Here is a 20,436-nt window from a genome sequence, read left to right on the forward strand (position 1 = left end):
ATTTACAAGCCTGTACTTTGTTACTTTTACTTGAGTAAAGAAGTTTAATCAGTACTTCTACTTTTACCAGAGTATTTTTTAACACAAGTATCTGTACTTTTACTCAAGTACGGAAAGTGAGTACTTTTGCCATCTCTGTTGAATTTCAACAATTTGGTAACCTTGTCAGTCTTACATAACAGCCAGATTTCTGGAGTTCCCGACATACAGTTTCCCTGAACAAATAAGCCAGACTGCACATCCAGTATTTTCTCTGAGTCACCATAGGCGTTTTGGATGCTCCTCTCATTAATCCTCTCTTTGCCACTCTTCTCAGCCTTTGTAGCCATGTCTTGGTAGGCTAAGATATACTGTTTTCGAATATTAGACAATAAGATTTTAGAGATTTATAAAACTCATCCAAACCAGCTTTCCTGTCCTTGTTTCCCTGTTGATGGAAAAAAAAATCCTGAAAGCACGATGCTGCCCACTTCATGTATTACAGTGATAATGTTCAGTTTTACATACATTTTCTGTGAGAAATTTATAACAAAACAACAACAACAAAAAACCTCAAAGGTCATCACAAAATTATTCAGAGATTAAATCACATTAGCACATTTGGTTGGATTTAACTTGTTTTTTAGTGATCCAGGGAGACAAATCTAGAGTAAAATGCACAATGTTTAATAAATATGATGTTAAACAACACCCTTTCCCATGCAAGTCAGGCTGTGTTTACTGTAATAATATAACCTAAATGCAGAAACTCAGCAGGTAACATGAATGTCAATCCTTCCCTTGGCTATACAGGCTGTGTGGTTAGCATTTAGGAACCTTTCAAAGCTTCCCTCATCTGATCTAGAGTTCCAGTAAGACTAAGAGGAAATGGCTGCTTTTTTTCAAAGAATTTGCAGTGGACAAAGAAAGCCTGTCAATGTGGTATCTAGTTGACTATTAATAGAGTTTCCTCTCATGGGCAGGCCAGCAGGTGATTAGTCAAAACATCACAAAGCAACAAAGGTGAGTATAAGTACAGGTATTGTTAAAGGACTTAAAGACAGAGGCTTTACCAAGCAATGACCATAAAATCACAGTTACCCTCAAATACACACCTTCCTTTAATTTTATGGTTTTAGCTGTCATGGTGGAATTAAAAATCTTTTTAGTGACTGAAAATGTAGTTAAGGTAACTCCAAATAAACAACAACAATGTAACATGTTACGTTTGATATATTTTCCACATAAAGAAAAGCTTGTAAAGGTAGTTTATATAAACAAAGCACACATTCATTGTTCAACATGCTGTAACAGCATCAGAAGAACTAAGTGAGTCTTGATTTGTCTTAACGCTCAAAGAGGAGTTTTGTCCTCTTTATTTAACAGTGCAAGTTTAATGCAACTCTCCTAAGGCCACAGGATAAAATGTTAGCTCCACTGATGTATCTTGTAAGACAGAATCTTTATAAATCATTCTGTGTTAGATCTGACATGGTTTTGGTATCATTGTTTTGAAGCAAAACACAAGACAAGGTCTTAATGACTTTTGTTTCTGCAAAGCCCACATCACCATGCCTCCGATACCAAGCTTTACAGTTTGTATCAAATCTTTTTGCTGATATGCTGTGGCTATGTGCTTTACTCAGAAAATGGAAGCACTCTGGTCGTAATTTTTTTCTTTATATATTCTGCAATGAGAAAATGCTTGTTAAAAATGTTCATTGGTTTGATGGAATTAAAACTATAGTTGAATATTTGTATCTGAGGCACAAAATATTACAACATAACATTTATTTAGCCATCTTTATTTTTGTCAAATCTTGATATAAAAAATCCATGGCTTCTCTTTTATATTATTGAATAATCAGTAAATTTTTTCCAAGAACACCAACCTTTGGAAGTAATAAGTCACAATATCTCTGATGTCAGATGATGAGTATCCTGCACTGATTCATTAGTCAAACTGACTGTTCTTAGAATTCTTTAAGGAGGTCCAGATGTCTACTCAGTTTTTTTTTCCTAACTCCCAAGTCCATCAGCTCCAAGAAGAAATTGTGATATACAGTAGGAAGCTCCAAAAAAACAGCTATAAATGATGATCACTTTCTGTACATGTACACCATTTTTAACAATAAAAACAATGTTTTTAATTTTAAAACAGAAGAGGTAGATATTATCTAAAATTAAGCAGTTAGGTTTAAACCTCAATCAGATTACTTATTTTTCATGACAACCAGCCTGAGCATTGTTACAAGGTGTGGTGATCAAAGTACTCAACAGTAGTATGTGAGTAGAAGTGTTACTCATAGTCAAATCTTACTCAAATACAAGTAAAAGTTACTCGGTCAAACATCTACTCAAGTTAAAGAATTGAAGTATTTACTTTTGAAAATACAATTTTCTAAGACCAGTTCATTGCTGTATAATTCTATACACAAATCACAAATCTACACTCGTAAAGGACTTGAAAATGTTTAGGTAAAGATACTCAAAAAAGTACTTAAGTAAAGTAATCAAGTAAATGTACGTTGTTAATTTCTACCACTGGTTATGAAGAAGAATAGATCCACACTTTCATTTTGTTTACAACCTCTGACTTTAACTATTCAGTTCAATTTAGTATTTAGTTATTTGTATTTAAAGAAGCATTAGAGGAGGATACTTTACTGGAAATTCAACTGTTTAGGGCAATGGTGAATACTGTTTCTGTGAGGTTTGACACAATATACACTAGTGTTTAAAGCCAAGACATAATGAGAGAAGTAGAAATAATCAAAGCTGGACAGATACAGGAGGACTGTGAGGTCAACGTGCTTCAGATTTTCCTGGAACTGTCTGGGGACAAAGCCAAGTGGGAGATCTGATCTGAATCACTCTGAGAGTTTGGATTTCACACACTGGCTGAAAATCAAATCTGCTTCAACCCTAATCCCAAAGAAGAAAGGCTGGATGACTACCACAGGAAGGACATTCATAAAACCTCTAACGCAGCAAACTGCCATACTACTAACCGACTTTGGAAGACTCCCAAAAGAAGGACATTCATCAAACTTCATAGAAATCAGACAGCGATGTATGAGCCGTATGAGATGTATGATGTACAGCCTGTGTCATCACAGGGGAGTAAACCACAGCAGGATAAAGAAAACCTCAAAAAGGTTCTTCAAACACTTGGAGGGGCTAATTCTAAACATCTGAGACATTTTTTTTTTTTTTTAGAAAACTATAAGAATTTCCTTTTTTTCTTTTGATGTTTAGGGGTGACCTATTCGCCGAGTGACTGCAAAAGGCACCAAAGCCGCTGCAGGAGGCAGGAAAGGAGGTGAGTATATGATACAGGAACATTTTACACAATCTGACAGAAAATCCAATTTTTCAGAAGATGGCTTTACATGCTGAGACATATTGTAAATGTCCTTAGGCATGACTTTTTGGATCAGTGGAAAACAGTTTGGCCTCTAGAAAAGCTCTTGCCCATTACTGCCTGTCATTAGAGGAGCTGAGAGGTTTAGCAGGCTACAGTATCTATCACTCTCCAGGCTCCTGTTTATTAGTGACACATCTGCCAACTGCAGAGTTAACTGAGTACCTCTGTTGACAACAGGACTCTGACTTGTCCTGTGCTTTTTTTTATTTTCTCTCCTAGACACAGCATTTACTGTGATAAACTGTATGACCTCCCTTTCATCCCTTTTGACATGAAGGCCAGTCCAGAGCTTGTCTGCTGAACTGTTTCTTTTTTTTTTAAATGAAGCCATAGTTTACTTTTACCTTTTATAACATAGAACATATTTATAAATCAGTGCTTCTATTTTCCTTTTGTGTGTCTGCTTCTGCCTTATTGAATCCGAGGCAGCCTCAGCACAGGGATGCTCACACTGAGCCTGGTTCCGCTCGAGGTTTGTTTCTGTTAAAAGGGAGTTTTTCATCTCCACTGTCGCTGCATGCAGTTTGAGGGATTGTAGAGTCAGTGACATAATGCAGGGGTATCTCTACTGTTGTCACATGCTCCTCCAGGAGGAGAGAATCTGTAAAGTCAATGACTTTAAAAACAGGCATCCACCCCAGCTTTCACAGTACCTTTCTCTGTTTGCTAAGAAAAGGTATGGACTCTACATTTATTTTAATTTGTTTCTTTCATAACTTTTAGTAATACACTGCAAAAATGTGTATTTTTCCTTGATTAGATGAGATGGTAAATAAGATGATCTGCAAACAGTGTGTTTTTATCCCTAAAATACGATATTAGATATCATTAATTTGAAAAAAAGAAAATGCCCTTCATTTTACACCTGTCCTCTTTATGAGACAAAATACACATTCTTCAAATAAAAAAAAAAATATTTTTTTTATTCTGATGATTGCATTGTTTGAAATTTTCTGCAAACAATTGAGTAATTCAAGCCAAAAAACCCTTTTACAATATTTTTACTGGGTTTCAGTTTCTTTTAGTGTAGTTGAGGTAAATGAGGAACAGTCACTAAACTCATGATGAATAAAATATTTTTCAAAAGGAGTTCGTGAAAGTTTTAGGAACAGTGGAACATGAAAATTTCCTCCAAAAGAACTGCAAATTAATATTTTGTAAAGCTGCAGGCTCAATGCTCCAATCTTTTCTTAGTTATGGAGGGCAGAGGAGGGACTACAGTAAAATATTATGTTATTGTTTTGATTGTAGTTTATAACTATTTTATTTCAGAGATTCAAAGATGTTTTGGGGGCACCGTGGGCAACCTTACTGACAAAGGGCCACAGGTGGTTTCCTCTGGTATGTCCACCCCATGGAAAGATGGGACACCCAGCAAAATCTATGATTATGACCAAGACAACTGCTCCTACCCTACTGTATACACACTACAAAACAGCAAATGGAAAAAAACCTTGGGAGAAAGAATTTTGCACTCATCATACTCCAAAACAGAAATACATGGATTTTCCCCTAAAAAACTGATAGAAAAAATCATTTTGTAAATAAGGACAACCATGGTGAAAGGGTTTACCGTGACCAACCGATTTTAGCTGGACTTCATTATCTAATCAGTAAGCAGCACAAGTTTCTGCTCTCTGCCAACTAATACTCATAACGCTAAAAAGACAATGTGAGAATGTGATAAAAAATCAACAAGCCCCCAATCCAATCAAACAAGTTTACCTAAAAATGTCTGGTGAGTGCATAATACATGGATCTATGCTTAGAACCTGACACACCATAAAATCACATGGTCTCTACTGACACGGTAAAGCAGTCAGATGCCTGCAAACCTCAAGGACCAGCAGTTATCAGGACCGTGACGCTTACAGCCAGACAGATAGAGGTTGGTGTCAAGGATAACCATGAAGGGACTGGATTTAATAGCTGTTTTCATAAAGTATGTGTGGCAATGAACTATGATCACCATTTTTTTCTAATTGGTAAAAAATGGGCCTTTTTTAAACTGTCCGCATTTGGCCTTTTTCAGCAGCATATGATTGGACATGTGTTGAAGAGAAGACCTGTTTCTCTTTCAGTTCTTTGAAGCAGGGATAGAAAAAATGGGCATGAAAAGATCCTGTGCTGAATTTCAGAGATAAATACCAATAGTAGATGTATTGTTTCCAAACCTCAGGTGCAATCCTGGGCATTCCCTGAAAACTGACTGGAATGCTCAAAATCTGGAAACTTGATGCAGTTTGGACCAGTTTCACACTGCGGCTGACAGACACGCAGACACATGAGGGGATGGATGTTGACAGAAATTTAATAAGAGGAGGATTTAATATTAAGAGGTGACGCCGATGTGTAAGCGTGTGTATGTAAAACGTCATCTGCATGACTATTTGTGGTGTGCTGGAGGCTGTCTAACCAGTTGTCTAGCTGACTGCATTGCTTTTCTGTGTAATGAGGAAGTGAGCTACTGAGAGATACGATAGGATCACAGCCTTCAATCAGTTTAGCTCTGTGGTTGAAGTCATGGGGATGATCCCGTAATGTTACTCTGAAGAAAAACTTGAGTATTCACTGAAGATCTACACTCTAGAATGACCTTGTAATATTTTCAAAGCCTTTACATCTCTGTTGGAGGAAAGAGGCTTTAAAGAGCTTGTACTCTGTAGGCCACATGAAGGTTCAGTCATTCTAGCAAAATGCTTGCATTGTTTAAGGATTTTTGGTGCCTATGAATGATGTGTTTCACAGAGATTGAATCTGTGTTTAACATGGGAGACGAGATCAAAGCGGCAGACTTTCTGTTGGCTCGGGGGGAAAAAACAGAGGCAGCAATCAGCTACACTTATTATGAACTGCTTACCATGAACTGATCCTCTTTAAATAACAGAAACAAATTCAAAACATTGCAAAACCATTTTGCTTCTGCCATTTTGGGGCCTGAGGCAACCTTTTGTATAGGGGTTCTTCTCCAAGTCTATTTTAATGTCCCAGTTGTTGCTAAGTGTAAAAGATTTGTACGTAAGGCTGCAACCAGGGATAAAGTCAAGACCTGTTCTTCCCAAAACAAGGAAGCACCCTCCATTACCAAGACCAAGACCAAGACAGATGCATAAAGATCCAAGGCTGTGACTGAGCCAAAAAATAGGTTGAGACTGGTCTCCAGACCTCCATCCCTGGCTGCCACAGTGCTAATACTGCATCACTGTGAAGCAAATCATTCTAAAATATCTGATGTAGTACCTCCATGGCCTCTGGAGCTGAAGAATAAGAGAAATCAGCCTACAGGGTTCTATAGAAAATTTGCATATTTGTCTGAAGGGAGCTGTCAATCAACTGTGTTGCCCCTAGCGTGTTCGTTTCCAAATTGTAGATGCATCTAAATCATGAAGGGGCCCTTGGGAGGAATAACTTCTAGCTCCTTACTGGAGGAGAGGACAGCTTTGGGTGTATCCTTCTACAGCTGGTTTGTCAACAGCTGGTTTTCTAATCGGGTAAAGGATATAAATGACTGAGCAAGCCTGCAAAAGCCCGTCTAACGCTGCAGTTAAGAAGAAAACATAAATACTCTACCATTAATCAAGTATAAATGAGTGCACCAAACATCAATTAAATGAGCAAGCGATTTATTTTTGTTTTATTTGAATTGGGTCTGTTGGCTCTAAAGTGTAAAAAAAATAATCTGACAGATGTTGTCTCATTGTCTAAAGAACCAGTAGAAGATTATTATGGAAAGATTGTGGAGACTGCATTCTGCACTTTTATATATGCACTATAGTAAGCCGATTTACAAAGTTAAAATCATACAGATTTATAACAAAACTAATGATTTCAAGTCTTAATCTCTGTCAATTGTGATAATTTGCTTTCAAATCTAATTAAAAACACAACATTTGAGGTTAGAATATTATATTGGACCAATATAAAAACAGTTTTTAATTGAAGAGGGGGAGTAATTAAATATATGTCTATTACTGTTACAAAGTTATTTTTTAATCTGACAAAAAATTGAGAGGCTTGTTGCCATTTATTGTGGGTAAAAATAAACTAAAGGTACTCCGTGAAAAGTTAACTTCTAAAAAAAAATTGCAGAAGCAACTTGTACATAATTTTACAGCCAGATTTTTGACTGTACAAACAATTTTGCTTTGCAATAATTATAAATGATGTTAATACAAGATAAAACAAAAAAATCTTTGAACATTTTGGATTCGATTGAAAGTGTCGTTGTCTTCTGCTTTATCAGGGACCGGGTTGCATGGGCAGTGGTATCAATGTGAGACTCCCAGACTTCCCTTCCTCTCCTCAGATATCTCCAGCTCTACTGGGGAAAGCCCCGGGCGCTCTTAGACCAGCCAAGATACATGGTCCCTCCATCAGTGGGACGCGCCTGGGAGGAGTCCAGGGGGCATCCAAAAAAAATGTCTGGACCACCTCAGCGGACTCCTCTCAATGCAGAGGGGGAATGGCTCTACTCTGAGTCTCTATCTGGTGAGGGAGCTCCTCACCCTATCTCTTAGGGAGAGCCCAGCCCCCCTGCAGAGAAAGCTAATTTCAGCCGCTTCTATCCTGGATCTCCTTCTTTCGGTTATTATCCAGATTTCATGGCCATAGCTGAGGGTAAGAACATAGACAGACAGGTAAATCGATAGCTTTGCCTTTTCGCTAAGCTCTCTTCACCATGACAGGGTGCAGTATAGTAGCAGCTGCACCAATCCATCTATCAAGCTCCTGCTCCATTCTCTCCTCACTCGTGAACTGGACCCCAAGATATTTGAACTCCTCCACTTGAGGCAGGAACTCTTGTCCAACCTGAAGGGGACAACCCAAATTTTTTTCAGGTCGAGAACCATGGCCTCAGACTTGGAGGAACTGATTGTCATCCTGGCCGCTGTAAACCACCACAGTTAATGCTGCAGGTCTGGGCAGGACTGAGACAGCAGAACAATGTAATCTACAAAAATCAGGGACAAAATCTGCAGGTCCCCAAGGTCAAAAGTTTTTCAACAAAAGGTAAAATGTTTGGTGAAGGCACAAAAATATGAGTTTTTTTGAAACAAGAATACACAAACCTATAATTTAGAACTTATTAAAAAGATATTTATCAGTGGCTACAGAGAAGACAGAAATAAAGTTTAAGGTTTGACAATCCTTCACAGAAATAATCTCTGAAGAAAAGCTCATGATTTTCCCAAACAGATCAACCCAGTCCTTTAGATGTTAGAACTGTTTGAATTTTTCAACAACCCACGTGGGCTCGCTCTCCTCTGCCTCTTGCTTTTGTTTGGGTCATGAAAAGTGGCAGCTGTGCTGGGTTGAGTAGCCAAGAACTAGTCACTAAGGTTACATCCCACAATATGTAAACACATGGCTCCCACTTAAACATCTTTCAGGAGACTTTCCCACACTGGGGAAAAAATTTGTTTCATTTTAATGAAGCATTTATTCAAAAGAAGTGGAAATGCTTACAAATAAGTGATAAAAGAGGCTGTTCTCAGTTTACACGAACATCAGGTCTCACTTTAAATCCTAATGTAGGTCTAGCAAGTATATTTCTTGAGATCTAAGTTTCTTTTTCTGTTCTGCTTGGGTTCTTGAAGGATATGTAATCCAGGGATTATTGGAAGATCACATGAAAACTCAAACCACTGGATTTGGAAATACAGTTACTGACTCATATTGGCGTATTCCTTTTTTCATGTGAGTCTACAAATGTGAGTGACTCATTATAGGATTCACTGTGATGGGTTTTTCACTCCTAGAGTCATTGGTTTATCTAGAACATTTTACATAAGGGGAGAAAAGGAGTCACAAAATCTCTATTAAAAGCTTTGGTAAATATGTAAATGAAAACAGAAAAAACACATTACACTGACCCTGACACTCCCTTCTTTCATTGTGTAATGTTTAACTTCCTTAAAGAAAGAGAACTTTTAGCTATGGCCAACCCAGAAAAAAGGGATTTTTTTCCACATAAAAATAAAGAAATAAATACAGCAGAGATATTTCAGACAAAAAAGAAAATAATAATAATAAACTGCCATACAGAGATGGCACCTTTAGGAGAGCGTATGGTGGTGATTGTTGTGCTGGGCAGCAAAACATTTCACAGAGAATCCAAATCTAATATTGCTGGGCTGGAAAATTATGAAAATAAATACATGGAGGTCCAATACGATTCTGTGAATTCCTTCTTTCCTTAATTAGTTTCCTCTGCACATCTAATTTCTCTCTCTCTCTGAATCTGAATTTTCTCATCTTCATCACTTATGCTAACATAATATTCCTCCTTTCATCCGTTGTTCCACTTTCAGGGGCTTCTCTCACCTGCAACCCTCCTGTTCTCTCTATCATTCTTGCTTTGCAAAAGTCACAGTCTTTTCTTACTTCTCATTCCTTACTTTTTGGCCAGTGAAAATAGCAATGTTTTTTGATATCATATTAAATTCTATATCAAAAGCTATATTATATGCATGATAAAAAAAATTACAATATACATTACATGTTTTTGGTAAACTAATGTTTCATTTTAAGGCTGGTTTTATTGTATATTTAATTATAAAGGGGCTTTTGGACAAACAAAAATTTATAATTACAAGTATTTTAATGACATAAAAGTAGGGGGGTGGGCTCTACCGTAGGTGGGCAGTTGTCCCCTCTTAACCTCCTGCAGACCTGTCCCTGCCTGAACCTCAAGACCCACTGACCCACGACCCAAAACAACACAAGGAAGACTGGAGTCACAGACACCCAGCGCACCCCAAGCATGGTGTTCTGGGAGCCTCCTGTAGGGACAGCCTGACACCCCCACCCAGAGAACAGCAGAGGAGCCAGGGACCATCTCACAGCCTCCACCTGCAACCCACTACACTGGAGCATATCAGCCATGGACATAAAGGTGAGATCTGAGGATGCAATATCCAGCAGGAGTCAGACTGAGCCAGGTACCAAGGCCCAGTCAAGCTGTCACCAGGGTAATATAGTGTTGCTTTAAGATGAAAAACATACAAAGCTTAGGTGTAGCAGTAATTAAGAATTATGATTACTTTTTTATTAGTACTTTCTTAACCACATAAATAAGAGAATATAAAATGTATATCTCATGTTTCGTTATGAAGGACTGCAAAGCAGAACTAGGGAGAAGAATGTTAGCAAAAATGAAAGTCATTGTATTTCACAACTACAAACTGTAGAAGCAAGAAATATAAGGGGTTGGCTTAGAAAAGAAGGACATGGTAACAAAATGATTCAGTAGATAACAAATTGATCCATACTGGTGCCTATATCCAGTTGAAAGGCAGTGGATGGCCTGGACAGACGGCGCCGCCATCGCAGGGCAACACATGGACACAAACAGCCAAGGGAAGTTCAGAGATATCAGTAAACCCACGGATTATGTTTTTGAACATCGGGAGAAAACCAGAGTACCAAGAAAGCACTCCAACACACATGGGAAGAACATGAAAACTTCATGCAGAATATCCTTCAGGCAAACCCTGGGAACTACGGCCGATGCAGGTGGCATTACTTTTCACAGAATCTTAGAGGCGGTCTGCAACTGACCTGACACGGATGAGTTGCAGCTGAGGGAGAGAGCAGCTTAAGGTTAAAGAGAACTAATGAACCAGAAGGAACAGAGCAGGTAGAAACAAAAGAAATCAAAGGATGGAAACTGAACTGTAAACAGGGAAGTACAATGAAAAACTAAAAAAACAAACTAGTATATAAAACAAATAATATTAACAAACATTTGGAAATAACCAACGAAAGACTTAAAAAGAAAAAAACATAGCATTAAAGAAAAAAATCAAAACACATACAGGGAAAAATCCAATAAAAAACACATCAGATCATGAGTATACATTTCATGAACAAAGTGGGATTTATCTGAAGTCATTCTGCCCTCCTTATTAGATCATCACCCTGTGATAAACTCATCTTAGGCAGGCGTGTGACTTTATTTAAAACCATCAAATCTCCTCATATAATGTTAGAATGAAAATCATTTTTTGGGTGTTTATGTTTTACTTTTATTTCTTCTTTTCTGCAAAGCAACTTCCCCCCTTTAGGGTTCTGCTACTTCTTTCAGTTTTGAAACCCATTTCATCACTCTGTGTCTTAACCTATTTCAGGTATGAAGACATTGGTCAAATTTTGCAACTTCAGGTTCCTTAAGTATTTTTTTGGTCACAAATAGTGATATAGGATATACAGTCATCCATATCAGCGATTAAAGATTACTGTCAAGTTTAGTTATTCATATTACTAAACTTTCTGCATAGAGTTGCAAAAAAATATTTTTTTTTATATATAGAATTTGAGGAAACAAAAGTAAATTATTGTGAAGTGAAAGGAAAGTAATAAAAGATCATGTATATAAATGAGAATCAGTTGGAAGACTTTAGTAGCTATGTTCACAAATTATCACCCTACCTCAAGTCAAAATTAATTTGGGCTTCTTTGTCGGAACAAGCAGAAATGCAGGTTTTGCAATGGTGGTAGAGAGATACCCCCAAAAAGCTCCACATGTAAATAAGGTGAAAGGTGAATATATTAACACAGAGTGGTAGAAATAATATTCACATCTCTATTTTCAGATGTTTTTTGTGAATAAAAAATTCAAAAAAACAAACTAAACCACATATTCTTTGGCTCCTATCTTTCACTTATGTCCTGCTTTCTATCAATCTCTTTCATCACATCCAAATAAAAACGCTGACATGTAAGATTGTAAGATGTGACGTCTAAGAGTCATTCAATCCCTCTGTAAATACATGAACATATGCTTTTTCTTGCAGTACCTGCTAGGAAACAACTTAGAAGTGGAAACATTAACGCATTATAATAGAAACCTCGGTTTCTTAGTAAAAACCAAAGATGTTTCTCACTTCCATTTTTAGAGAACTTCTCCTTTTTTGTAAGACAGCTGTGACATTTGCAACCTTTAACTGACGGATGGTGGATGCTGGATTGTGATAGAAGCTCTGTTAACTTAGAAGAAATATGTTTTAAAAGAGGAATTGACAAAGCTTCACTTAAAAGTTTTAGAGTGTAGCAGTGCAAAGTCTGAGATTTAATGACATTTAGTGTTTTAATGTATTTATTATCCTCACCTTGGGATTCACTTTGTACATTTGGATCTTCTAAACCTATTTATATAATCTTTTCCCCTTCAAATTATTGTATTATGCATAGTAAAATGACAATAATATATCCCTTTTCATAAGATAATCAAAAAAGAGACTTAAGTTGGGCTCTTTCTTTCAAATATTCTAAACAATAAAGAGTGCAAATTCTTCCTTGGCAAATAACACTGATACCACTTCCTATTCTATGTATTAATGGGAGCCAAACAGTGAGGGAAAAGTGTCCATGTCCTAAATGTATAACAAAGCATACATACGGCTCTGTACTGAAATAACAAGGGTGCTGCATCGGCTGTAACACATAAAGGTTCAGCCTTTTCAGTGAGCGTAGCCAAGCTCATTACGATGACCTATTTCTATTTAGACAAAGTATTAAATTGCACTAAATGTGTGAGGCAGTAAATCCCATATGCACCCCTTTTGTTACACAGATGGCTGAGATTTCAGATAGAGTACTTCCTTGATTGAATAGAAAAGCTCAGGCTACAATATTACTTTGAATAGGAGACATACTATATGTCTGCTCTAGCTAAAGTTTATCTTACAGTGGATGTCTAGTTAAGCTTTAATTTACATCAAATGCAACCTATACAATTACAAAACAAAACTGTTGCAAATATATATAATATATTCGATACAGAATAAAGATATTTCTGTGCGCTCCTGTCATTGACATGTAGGTGAACTGCTGATTTAAGCTGGAGAGTTGGCACCTCTTCGATGTGCCATGAGCTTCTTAAGTGGTTGTTAAGAAGCTCATGGCACATCATCAGCATCTGCTAAATAAAGACCTTTACATTTATTATAGATTCTAAACATTAATCATTCCAGATTCTAGATTTTGAAACACTTCCTTGGAAAGGTGATCTAAAATTCACAGAGTTGGTTTGACTCTGGCTTAAAAGGCATTAACACCTTGATTTGTGTAATCAAAGCAGTCCATAAGAAGGCTAAGTTGCTTAAACAACTTACAGGTGGCTAAAATCACTCTTAAGAAGCTCATGCCTTATCTAGAGCTTCTAACACAGTTAATCAGAAAAGGTAAACCTTGTCAGGGTGAGAGGTGGTATTGTCTGAAACCAGACTTTCCTGTTTGCAGTGCTTTCTAAAAGTGTTAATACCCACTAGATATTTTCAAAACTTTGTCATGAATCAACCTCAATGGTTAGTTATGAATGATTTTATGTCTTAGACCAACACAAAGAAATGGAAAACAGAAAAGGGAAAAAATTACAGATAAGTAGGGCATGAGCTTTTTTTTTCAGTCCCAGTGAACCAATACTTTGTAGAACTGCCTCTGGCTGTTACAGTTGCAGAACATGTACCATGTTACCTTTATTCAGCATTAGGTCTGCCTCTGTCTTACTACAGAGGTGTCAAGTAACGAAGTACAAATACTTCGTTATTGTACTTAAGTGCACTTTCTAGGTATCTATACTTTACTCCATTACTTATTTTTCTTCCTACTTCTGACTTCTACTTATGACATTTTCACACAAATATCTGTACTTTATATTCCTTACAATTTTAAAACAAATGTTACTCGTTATTCTTGGCTTTGGCTTTATGTTTATAAATATTTATTTCACATCATGTGCGCCATCCAATGCAGATCATATATCTAATGTAATTGGATGAGTCATATATCGCAAACACTCATTGGTTAGCTAAAGGAAATCATCAGAAGCAAGCAGGTGTTCTTCAAACTGCAAACGTGAATTGTATATGCCATACTACAATGTCGGATTCAGAAAAAGATGTTGAAATGTCTGAAAGGTCGGACACAGGTGAGAGCGTATCGGAAGATGGAGACGGAAACCAAAAAGACCTCCCTCAACCATGGCTCTTTCTCAAAGAAATTTTCGAAATGGTCGAGAAATTGAGCTTTCAATTCATATAGTGGCATCTGGCTGTTTTTAAAGGTTACCTTATACTTTTATACTTTAAGTCGTTTTTGGAGCACATACTTTTTTCACTTTTACTTGAGTAAAGAGGTCAAGTTGATACTTCAACTTTTACTGGAGTGTTTTTAAACTGCAGTATCTATACTTCTACTTAAGTAACAAATGTGGGTACTTTTGACACCACTGCTTTACTAGTTTTACATCACTATCTTTCCCCCTATAACCAGAGTACAATTTTCCTCATTTCTACATGGCTCATGAACCAACATACCTGTCAACAGTTGCAGATCAGTTGTTCAGTCTGACTGAGCTTTACAGAAAACACCTGATTTCCGTAACTGCCTTAAAATGTTGCCAAGCAACATTTTTTCTCAGGAACTACTTTATGCTTGTTCACTTGTTTTATTTATGAGTACATACACACACACACACACGTATACATACATTTCAATTCAATGTTACTTTTGTCAATTTCAATTTATTTTATTGGAGCCTTTTCCGTCTTTAATGGAAGGTATGTAAACCTTGAATCTCAACTGTATCTCCTTTCTTTTGAACAGGGCTCTTCAGCTCACTATTTAGTTTTATAACAAAAATTGGTTTAACATATTTCTGCAAATATTTTCTTTTTAGCTCTATTCCTTGGTCTTCATAAAACAATAGACTCAAGCTGAGCTTAAATTACACACAAAAGGGCTCCATTTATTAATATACTTTGAAATGCAGTTTTTAGCAATGGATTTTGGGGTTGTCAGAGTGAAGCAGTTTAATATAAATCCAGATAATTTCTTTATTAACACCCTTAGAAAGGTAGTCATTTATCATGGGCCATCTTCTTCCATATTTATCAATTGTACTACAAATTTTAATCAAGAATTGTTTAAAGACACAAAAACAGGTAAACAAATGTTCCTTTTATACTTTATTTGGAGCTTATAGAACATCTGAAGATAGAATATCTTAAATATTACATATAATAGGACTTATTAAACATAATTAATACATTCTATGACAGCGACAGAGGAATGGGTGCTTATGTGCCATAATGCGCTAGCGTTAATGAGTAGTGTTATGCGCAGGCTGAGATTGGGTGGCTGAGGCCGCTGAAGTACGACTTCTCCCGCTCGCTCATCAGCTCAAAGTGAAGCGGCTGCTGGCAGAACGTGCACTCTGCCGAGGAGTGTGGCTTCAGATCGAGGCCCACCTCCTTCCACGTGTGCACCAACCGCTCTGAAATAATAAAAGATCAAGATAGGTTAGAAGGGAAAGGTGCAACCTGTTACACTTTGAGGGAGCAAATGACTTTTGTCAAATCTTACCAACAAAGTATTTCATCATCTCTGGGGTGTGGTGAGGGGTTGGGGCAATGCGTAGAAGCTCCTCCCCTCTTGCAACGGTGGGGTAGTTGATGGCCTGCACATAGATGTTGTGGCGATTCATCATGATGTCACACACCTCTGTGTTTTTCTCAGCATCTGCCACCTAGGATCAAAAAGTCACGAGATGATTAAAGAGGAGCCATCAGTGAGTGTCTTACGTAGGGCTTAAAGCTAATCAGGTTTTCTGTACTTAGTGTTTCTGTTTGATGAGATTAAGCTGTGAACTAAATCGTAAATTACCCGAACTGGGATGATGTGGCTGGGGCAGTGCACGACAGGGAGCCCTTCGTCCATTAGCATCTGTCTGAGCAGCTGCACGTTACGTTGGTGTTTACGCCTCAGCATGCGACCTTCTTCCCCCTTAAGGGTCTGGATTGACTGCCGGGCCCCAGCCAGAAGCATGGGGGGCAGGGAGGTGGTGAAGATGAACCCAGCTGCATAGGAGCGAACGGTGTCCACAAGTGAAGAGGTGCTGGCGATGTAGCCCCCAACACAGCCAAAAGCTTTCCCTGGAAAAGAAAACGTCCAATCATTTTAAAGTTGCTTCCTGAAGGTAGAATCAAGACAAAAATCATAATAAAACCAAAACTAATTCCTAAAACAACAGATGCAAAGAGTGGTGGATCTGGTGAGGTAGAAATGCTAATCTAATCAGCTTCACAGCGACACAGTAACTCAATAAGACGACAATGAGCGAGCACAGTTTCCTAGCAACAACAGAGCTACTCCTGGCACCAGTGAGGCTTAATCCTCAGGCGAGCAAAAAACATAAAGACCAGGATGAGTCACACAAACCAGGAGCAGTTCCTTTTGGCTCAGAAATAAAACATCACAAAAATAAAAGTACAACATAAACAAAAAGCTTCTAACTGATTAACAACCTGTCAAAAATCAGTATCTTTTTAGTCAATGTTGAATGCTAACCTAATGTTCCTGAAATGATATCCATCTTGTGCATTACGCCATCCCTGTCTCCGATTCCTCCTCCTCTGGCCCCGTACAGACCCACCGCATGAACCTCATCGACAAATGTGATGGCGCCGAACTCATGAGCTAGATCACACATCTCCTCCAGGGGACAAACGGCACCTGCGTTTCAGAGCATCCAGCACAGCGCAGGTTAGAGAACAGCACTTTTAAGAAATGTGGCTAATGTTTCCAGATGAGAAGATAAAACTGACCATCCATGGAGTGGACAGTCTCAAACGCCACTATCTTGGGTTTGGTGGGGTCTCCCTTCTCCAGCAGCTCTCTAAGATGAGCCAGGTCATTGTGGCGGAAGATGAACTTCCTAGCACCACTGTTCCGGATGCCTTGGATCATTGAGGCGTGGTTGCCAGCATCTGAGTAAATCTCACAACCTGATATTGTGAGGGGAGATAGTTAGTGAGAACTACAATTAATACACTCGTCATTTTCCTCACAAACGTTTCTTACCAGGGAGCATCTTGGCGAGAGTGAAAAGGGTGGAGTCGTTTGCAACAAAGCAGGAGGTGAAGAGCAGGGCAGCATCCTTGTTGTGAAGGTCAGCCAACTCTTGTTCCAGCTCCACATGGAATTTGCTGGTCCCAGATATGTTCCTGGTCCCCCCTGCCCCTGAGCCATGCTTTTGTAAAGTGTCCCTGAAAGAAAGAAGAAAGCACACAAAAATACATTAAACCTGTTCTGCTTTTCTCAAGAAGTACATACATAACGATCCACGCCTGTTTTCCAGATAAAAGCTATAGTAGCTGTGAAATTATCATTGAGCAACAAGTGTTACAAATGCACAGCCTAAAAGGACAGGCAGGCTAAGGCACGTTGAGAGGAAAAGAACACTTCTCATTTGAACTCTGACCAGCTATTTCCATAGAGGCGTAGTACAGGCACCCTTCCCAGGTGTCAGGTTATATCTAATCATTGCATAGTGTCACTAAGCCTTTCTAGTTCTTTCTGTCTGGCCTGTTACAGTGGGACAAAAGCCCTGAGGTAATCACCAGGAGACATACACCAAACACAAATATTTTCTTTATTACATAACAGACCTTGAACCAAGTAACTAGGGTAAATGTTGTAAAATGAAGGCTACACATGCAAGCCCGGTTTATCTTACTCACATTATTGACTGCACGACTCGAGAGTGCCGACTCATGCCCAGGTAGTCGTTGCTACACCAAACAGAGACCTCCCGTTTATCCTCCAGGGAGCCTGTGAAGTCATCTGCCATGGGAAACTCGGTGGCCCGGCGGTTCACGGTCTTAAACACGCGGTATGTGTGGTCGTTTTTCTTCTCTTCTATCTTCTTCTCAAAAAATTCATCATACTGGAAGCGGGACACTGCAATACATAAAAAAAGGTTAGGTTAAAACTTACTTAACGTTCTTCAGAAGTAAATGTTGCAACGCTCAACACTCAAAAAAAAAAACAAAAAAAAAAACTTACTACTGCCGAGCAGGTTGTCCTGCAGCAGATGGGTGACCCTTTTGGGACGCTGCTTTAGGAGATTCTTCATCAAATTACTTGGCTCTGGCAGTTTAGTGGTGCTGGCCAATGATGGCTGCTTCAACTGGGCAGGTGAAATCTCTAAAACAGGTGAACAATAGTATTAAGCACAGCCCTGCACAGTGAGCTAAAAGTGTAAACATTTACTATATATCTCACCTTTCTGAACGGTGCGCACTTCCTCAACATCCTCCTGGAACTCCACAGTAACTTGACGGACCACACCACTGTTCTTCTGCTTCATCTCAGCTGCAAGGAAAGGGCATTTGGAAGCCACGCCCTGTCCAGCAGCTTGCGCAAAATGACCAGTAGGCAGCTTGGACTCCACACTCTTTGCAGCAGCTGAAAGACATAAAAAATGTAAACCCCAACTCGTTCAACTTGCATGGCTTAAACAAACACAATACAAAACAGAGAAGCCAATTAATTGCAAACTCTGCAATATGCATCCTATTCTGTGCATTATTTATATTCACCTTCATTAGCAGCCTTGATGTCAGTCTTTTGGTTGGAGGACGAAGAGCACAGGGCTCGTGCCATCGACGGAGCCATGGGTTTTGAGGCCAGCTCCATCATGATTGGACATCGCTGTGCATATGTCACCATGGTCTTTTTGGACTGTTGAAAAAAGGCCTGAGGCACACAGGCCAGAAAGGGGCAGCGACGCACGATCACATCCATAATTAACTGATTAAAATACACAAAGGGGAGAAAGAGAGAGGAAACTAAATATATACACTAAAAATTATCAAAAAGGAAGAAATAATAGTTGCCATCTGAAGCTAAACCAAATCTTAAGGAATTGTAAAAAAAAAAAAAAGGACTATTTATGCAATGAAATAAAAACACATGTACAAATGTAATGGAAATAAAATCTAACAAGACCTAAACATTTCAATGAAAAAGCTTAAAGGAAATCAGAGCGGTAAAAATAAATCACACTAAAAAAGAAATCCAAACAAAATCCAAAAGATTGACTAAAATATGTTGTTACAGGCTATTAAAAATTATGGTCAGGTATTATGTTTTTTTTTTGTTGCCTTTATTTTTCTATTTTGTATCTGTTATTTTGGGGGCGGGATCTCTTGGAAAGCTCATCTTTGACCTTAGTTATGTAGTTATGACACATAATAAATATCCATTACATCAAAGAGAGAAAAAAGGGATTTACTACTATTTTTTCCTCTGATGTTCACCCATAACTCCTCAAACACTTGTGAGAACATCTAGGGCTATGGTTGCGGAAACTAGTGTGTGTTGACAGCAGGATAATAAAAATAATTTATTTTCAAAAACCTCTAAAAGTCGGATTCTTACATGTTGACGAATTTAAACATTCCTGTAGAGTAGGCTACTCACTTTTTTTTTTCAAATTTCGCAATTAAACTTCATGAAAAAGCTACAAGACCCAGCAAAACTTGTCACAAATGTTTTTTTGCTTATTATTGCTAATTTAGAGTAATAACATTGTACTTTCTAATCTTAAATTGGTTTTTACCTGATCAATAATTTTGAACGTTTTAAGCCCTCCCGTTTTTTTACGTAATAATATCCAAATTGGCTTTAAGACTATTTTTTCTACCTTTAATTTAAACTGATACAACATATAAGTTGTTTATAAGTAAGATGTTTCACTACCATTATTAAAATTTCATAACCCCCCCAAACGTCATAGGAAGGGTAAAGTTAGCTAACGTTATATCATTTAGCTAATTTTCCCCCGACATAGTAATAAAAAAGCCCAAAACATTTAAAAGATATTCTTTCGTTCCAATGTGTATAAAATAAAGCTATCCTTTCATTCCAATGCTGCCGTAGTGTGAACATAAGAGCCTCTCCCCTGATTCTTGCCGGTTGACCTAGCTTGATGTTAGCCTCGCTGCCATATTAGGCAACCAGAAGTGAGGATGTAACACGGTCAAGAAATTTAAACAACAAACTCACCTTTAGAGATAAACACGATGCCAGAGATTACTTAAAAATCACGTTGAAGGCAGAATATCAGTACGGGGGTTGAATAAATAGAATACCCGGTCTAAAAAAACTTGATTTCCTTAGTTGAAGAGGCAGAAGGAGCTGCGTTATCCTGCACTGAGGACGAACGAAGAGGACGAAGACAAGCC

General features: G+C 38.1%; 1 protein-coding gene across 1 annotated transcript; it reads right to left on the reverse strand.

Annotated features, from left to right (window-relative positions):
- Positions 1–15,347: 15,347 nt before the first annotated feature.
- alas1 (5'-aminolevulinate synthase 1) lies at positions 15,348–20,436 on the reverse strand. The gene is made up of 11 exons (XM_015402271.1): positions 20,258–20,436; positions 18,790–19,000; positions 18,473–18,655; positions 18,254–18,394; positions 17,929–18,148; positions 17,270–17,454; positions 17,014–17,193; positions 16,757–16,921; positions 16,073–16,341; positions 15,773–15,935; positions 15,348–15,683 (listed from the first exon to the last, which is right to left on the reverse strand). The coding sequence occupies exons 2-11, from the start codon at positions 18,992–18,994 to the stop codon at positions 15,523–15,525; spliced, it is 1,872 nt and encodes a 623-aa protein (XP_015257757.1). The 5' UTR covers positions 18,995–19,000; positions 20,258–20,436; the 3' UTR covers positions 15,348–15,522.

This window comes from Cyprinodon variegatus, unplaced genomic scaffold, assembly GCF_000732505.1.
Source record: "Cyprinodon variegatus isolate N-32 unplaced genomic scaffold, C_variegatus-1.0 Scaffold34, whole genome shotgun sequence".
Classification (NCBI taxonomy): Eukaryota; Metazoa; Chordata; class Actinopteri; order Cyprinodontiformes; family Cyprinodontidae; genus Cyprinodon; species Cyprinodon variegatus.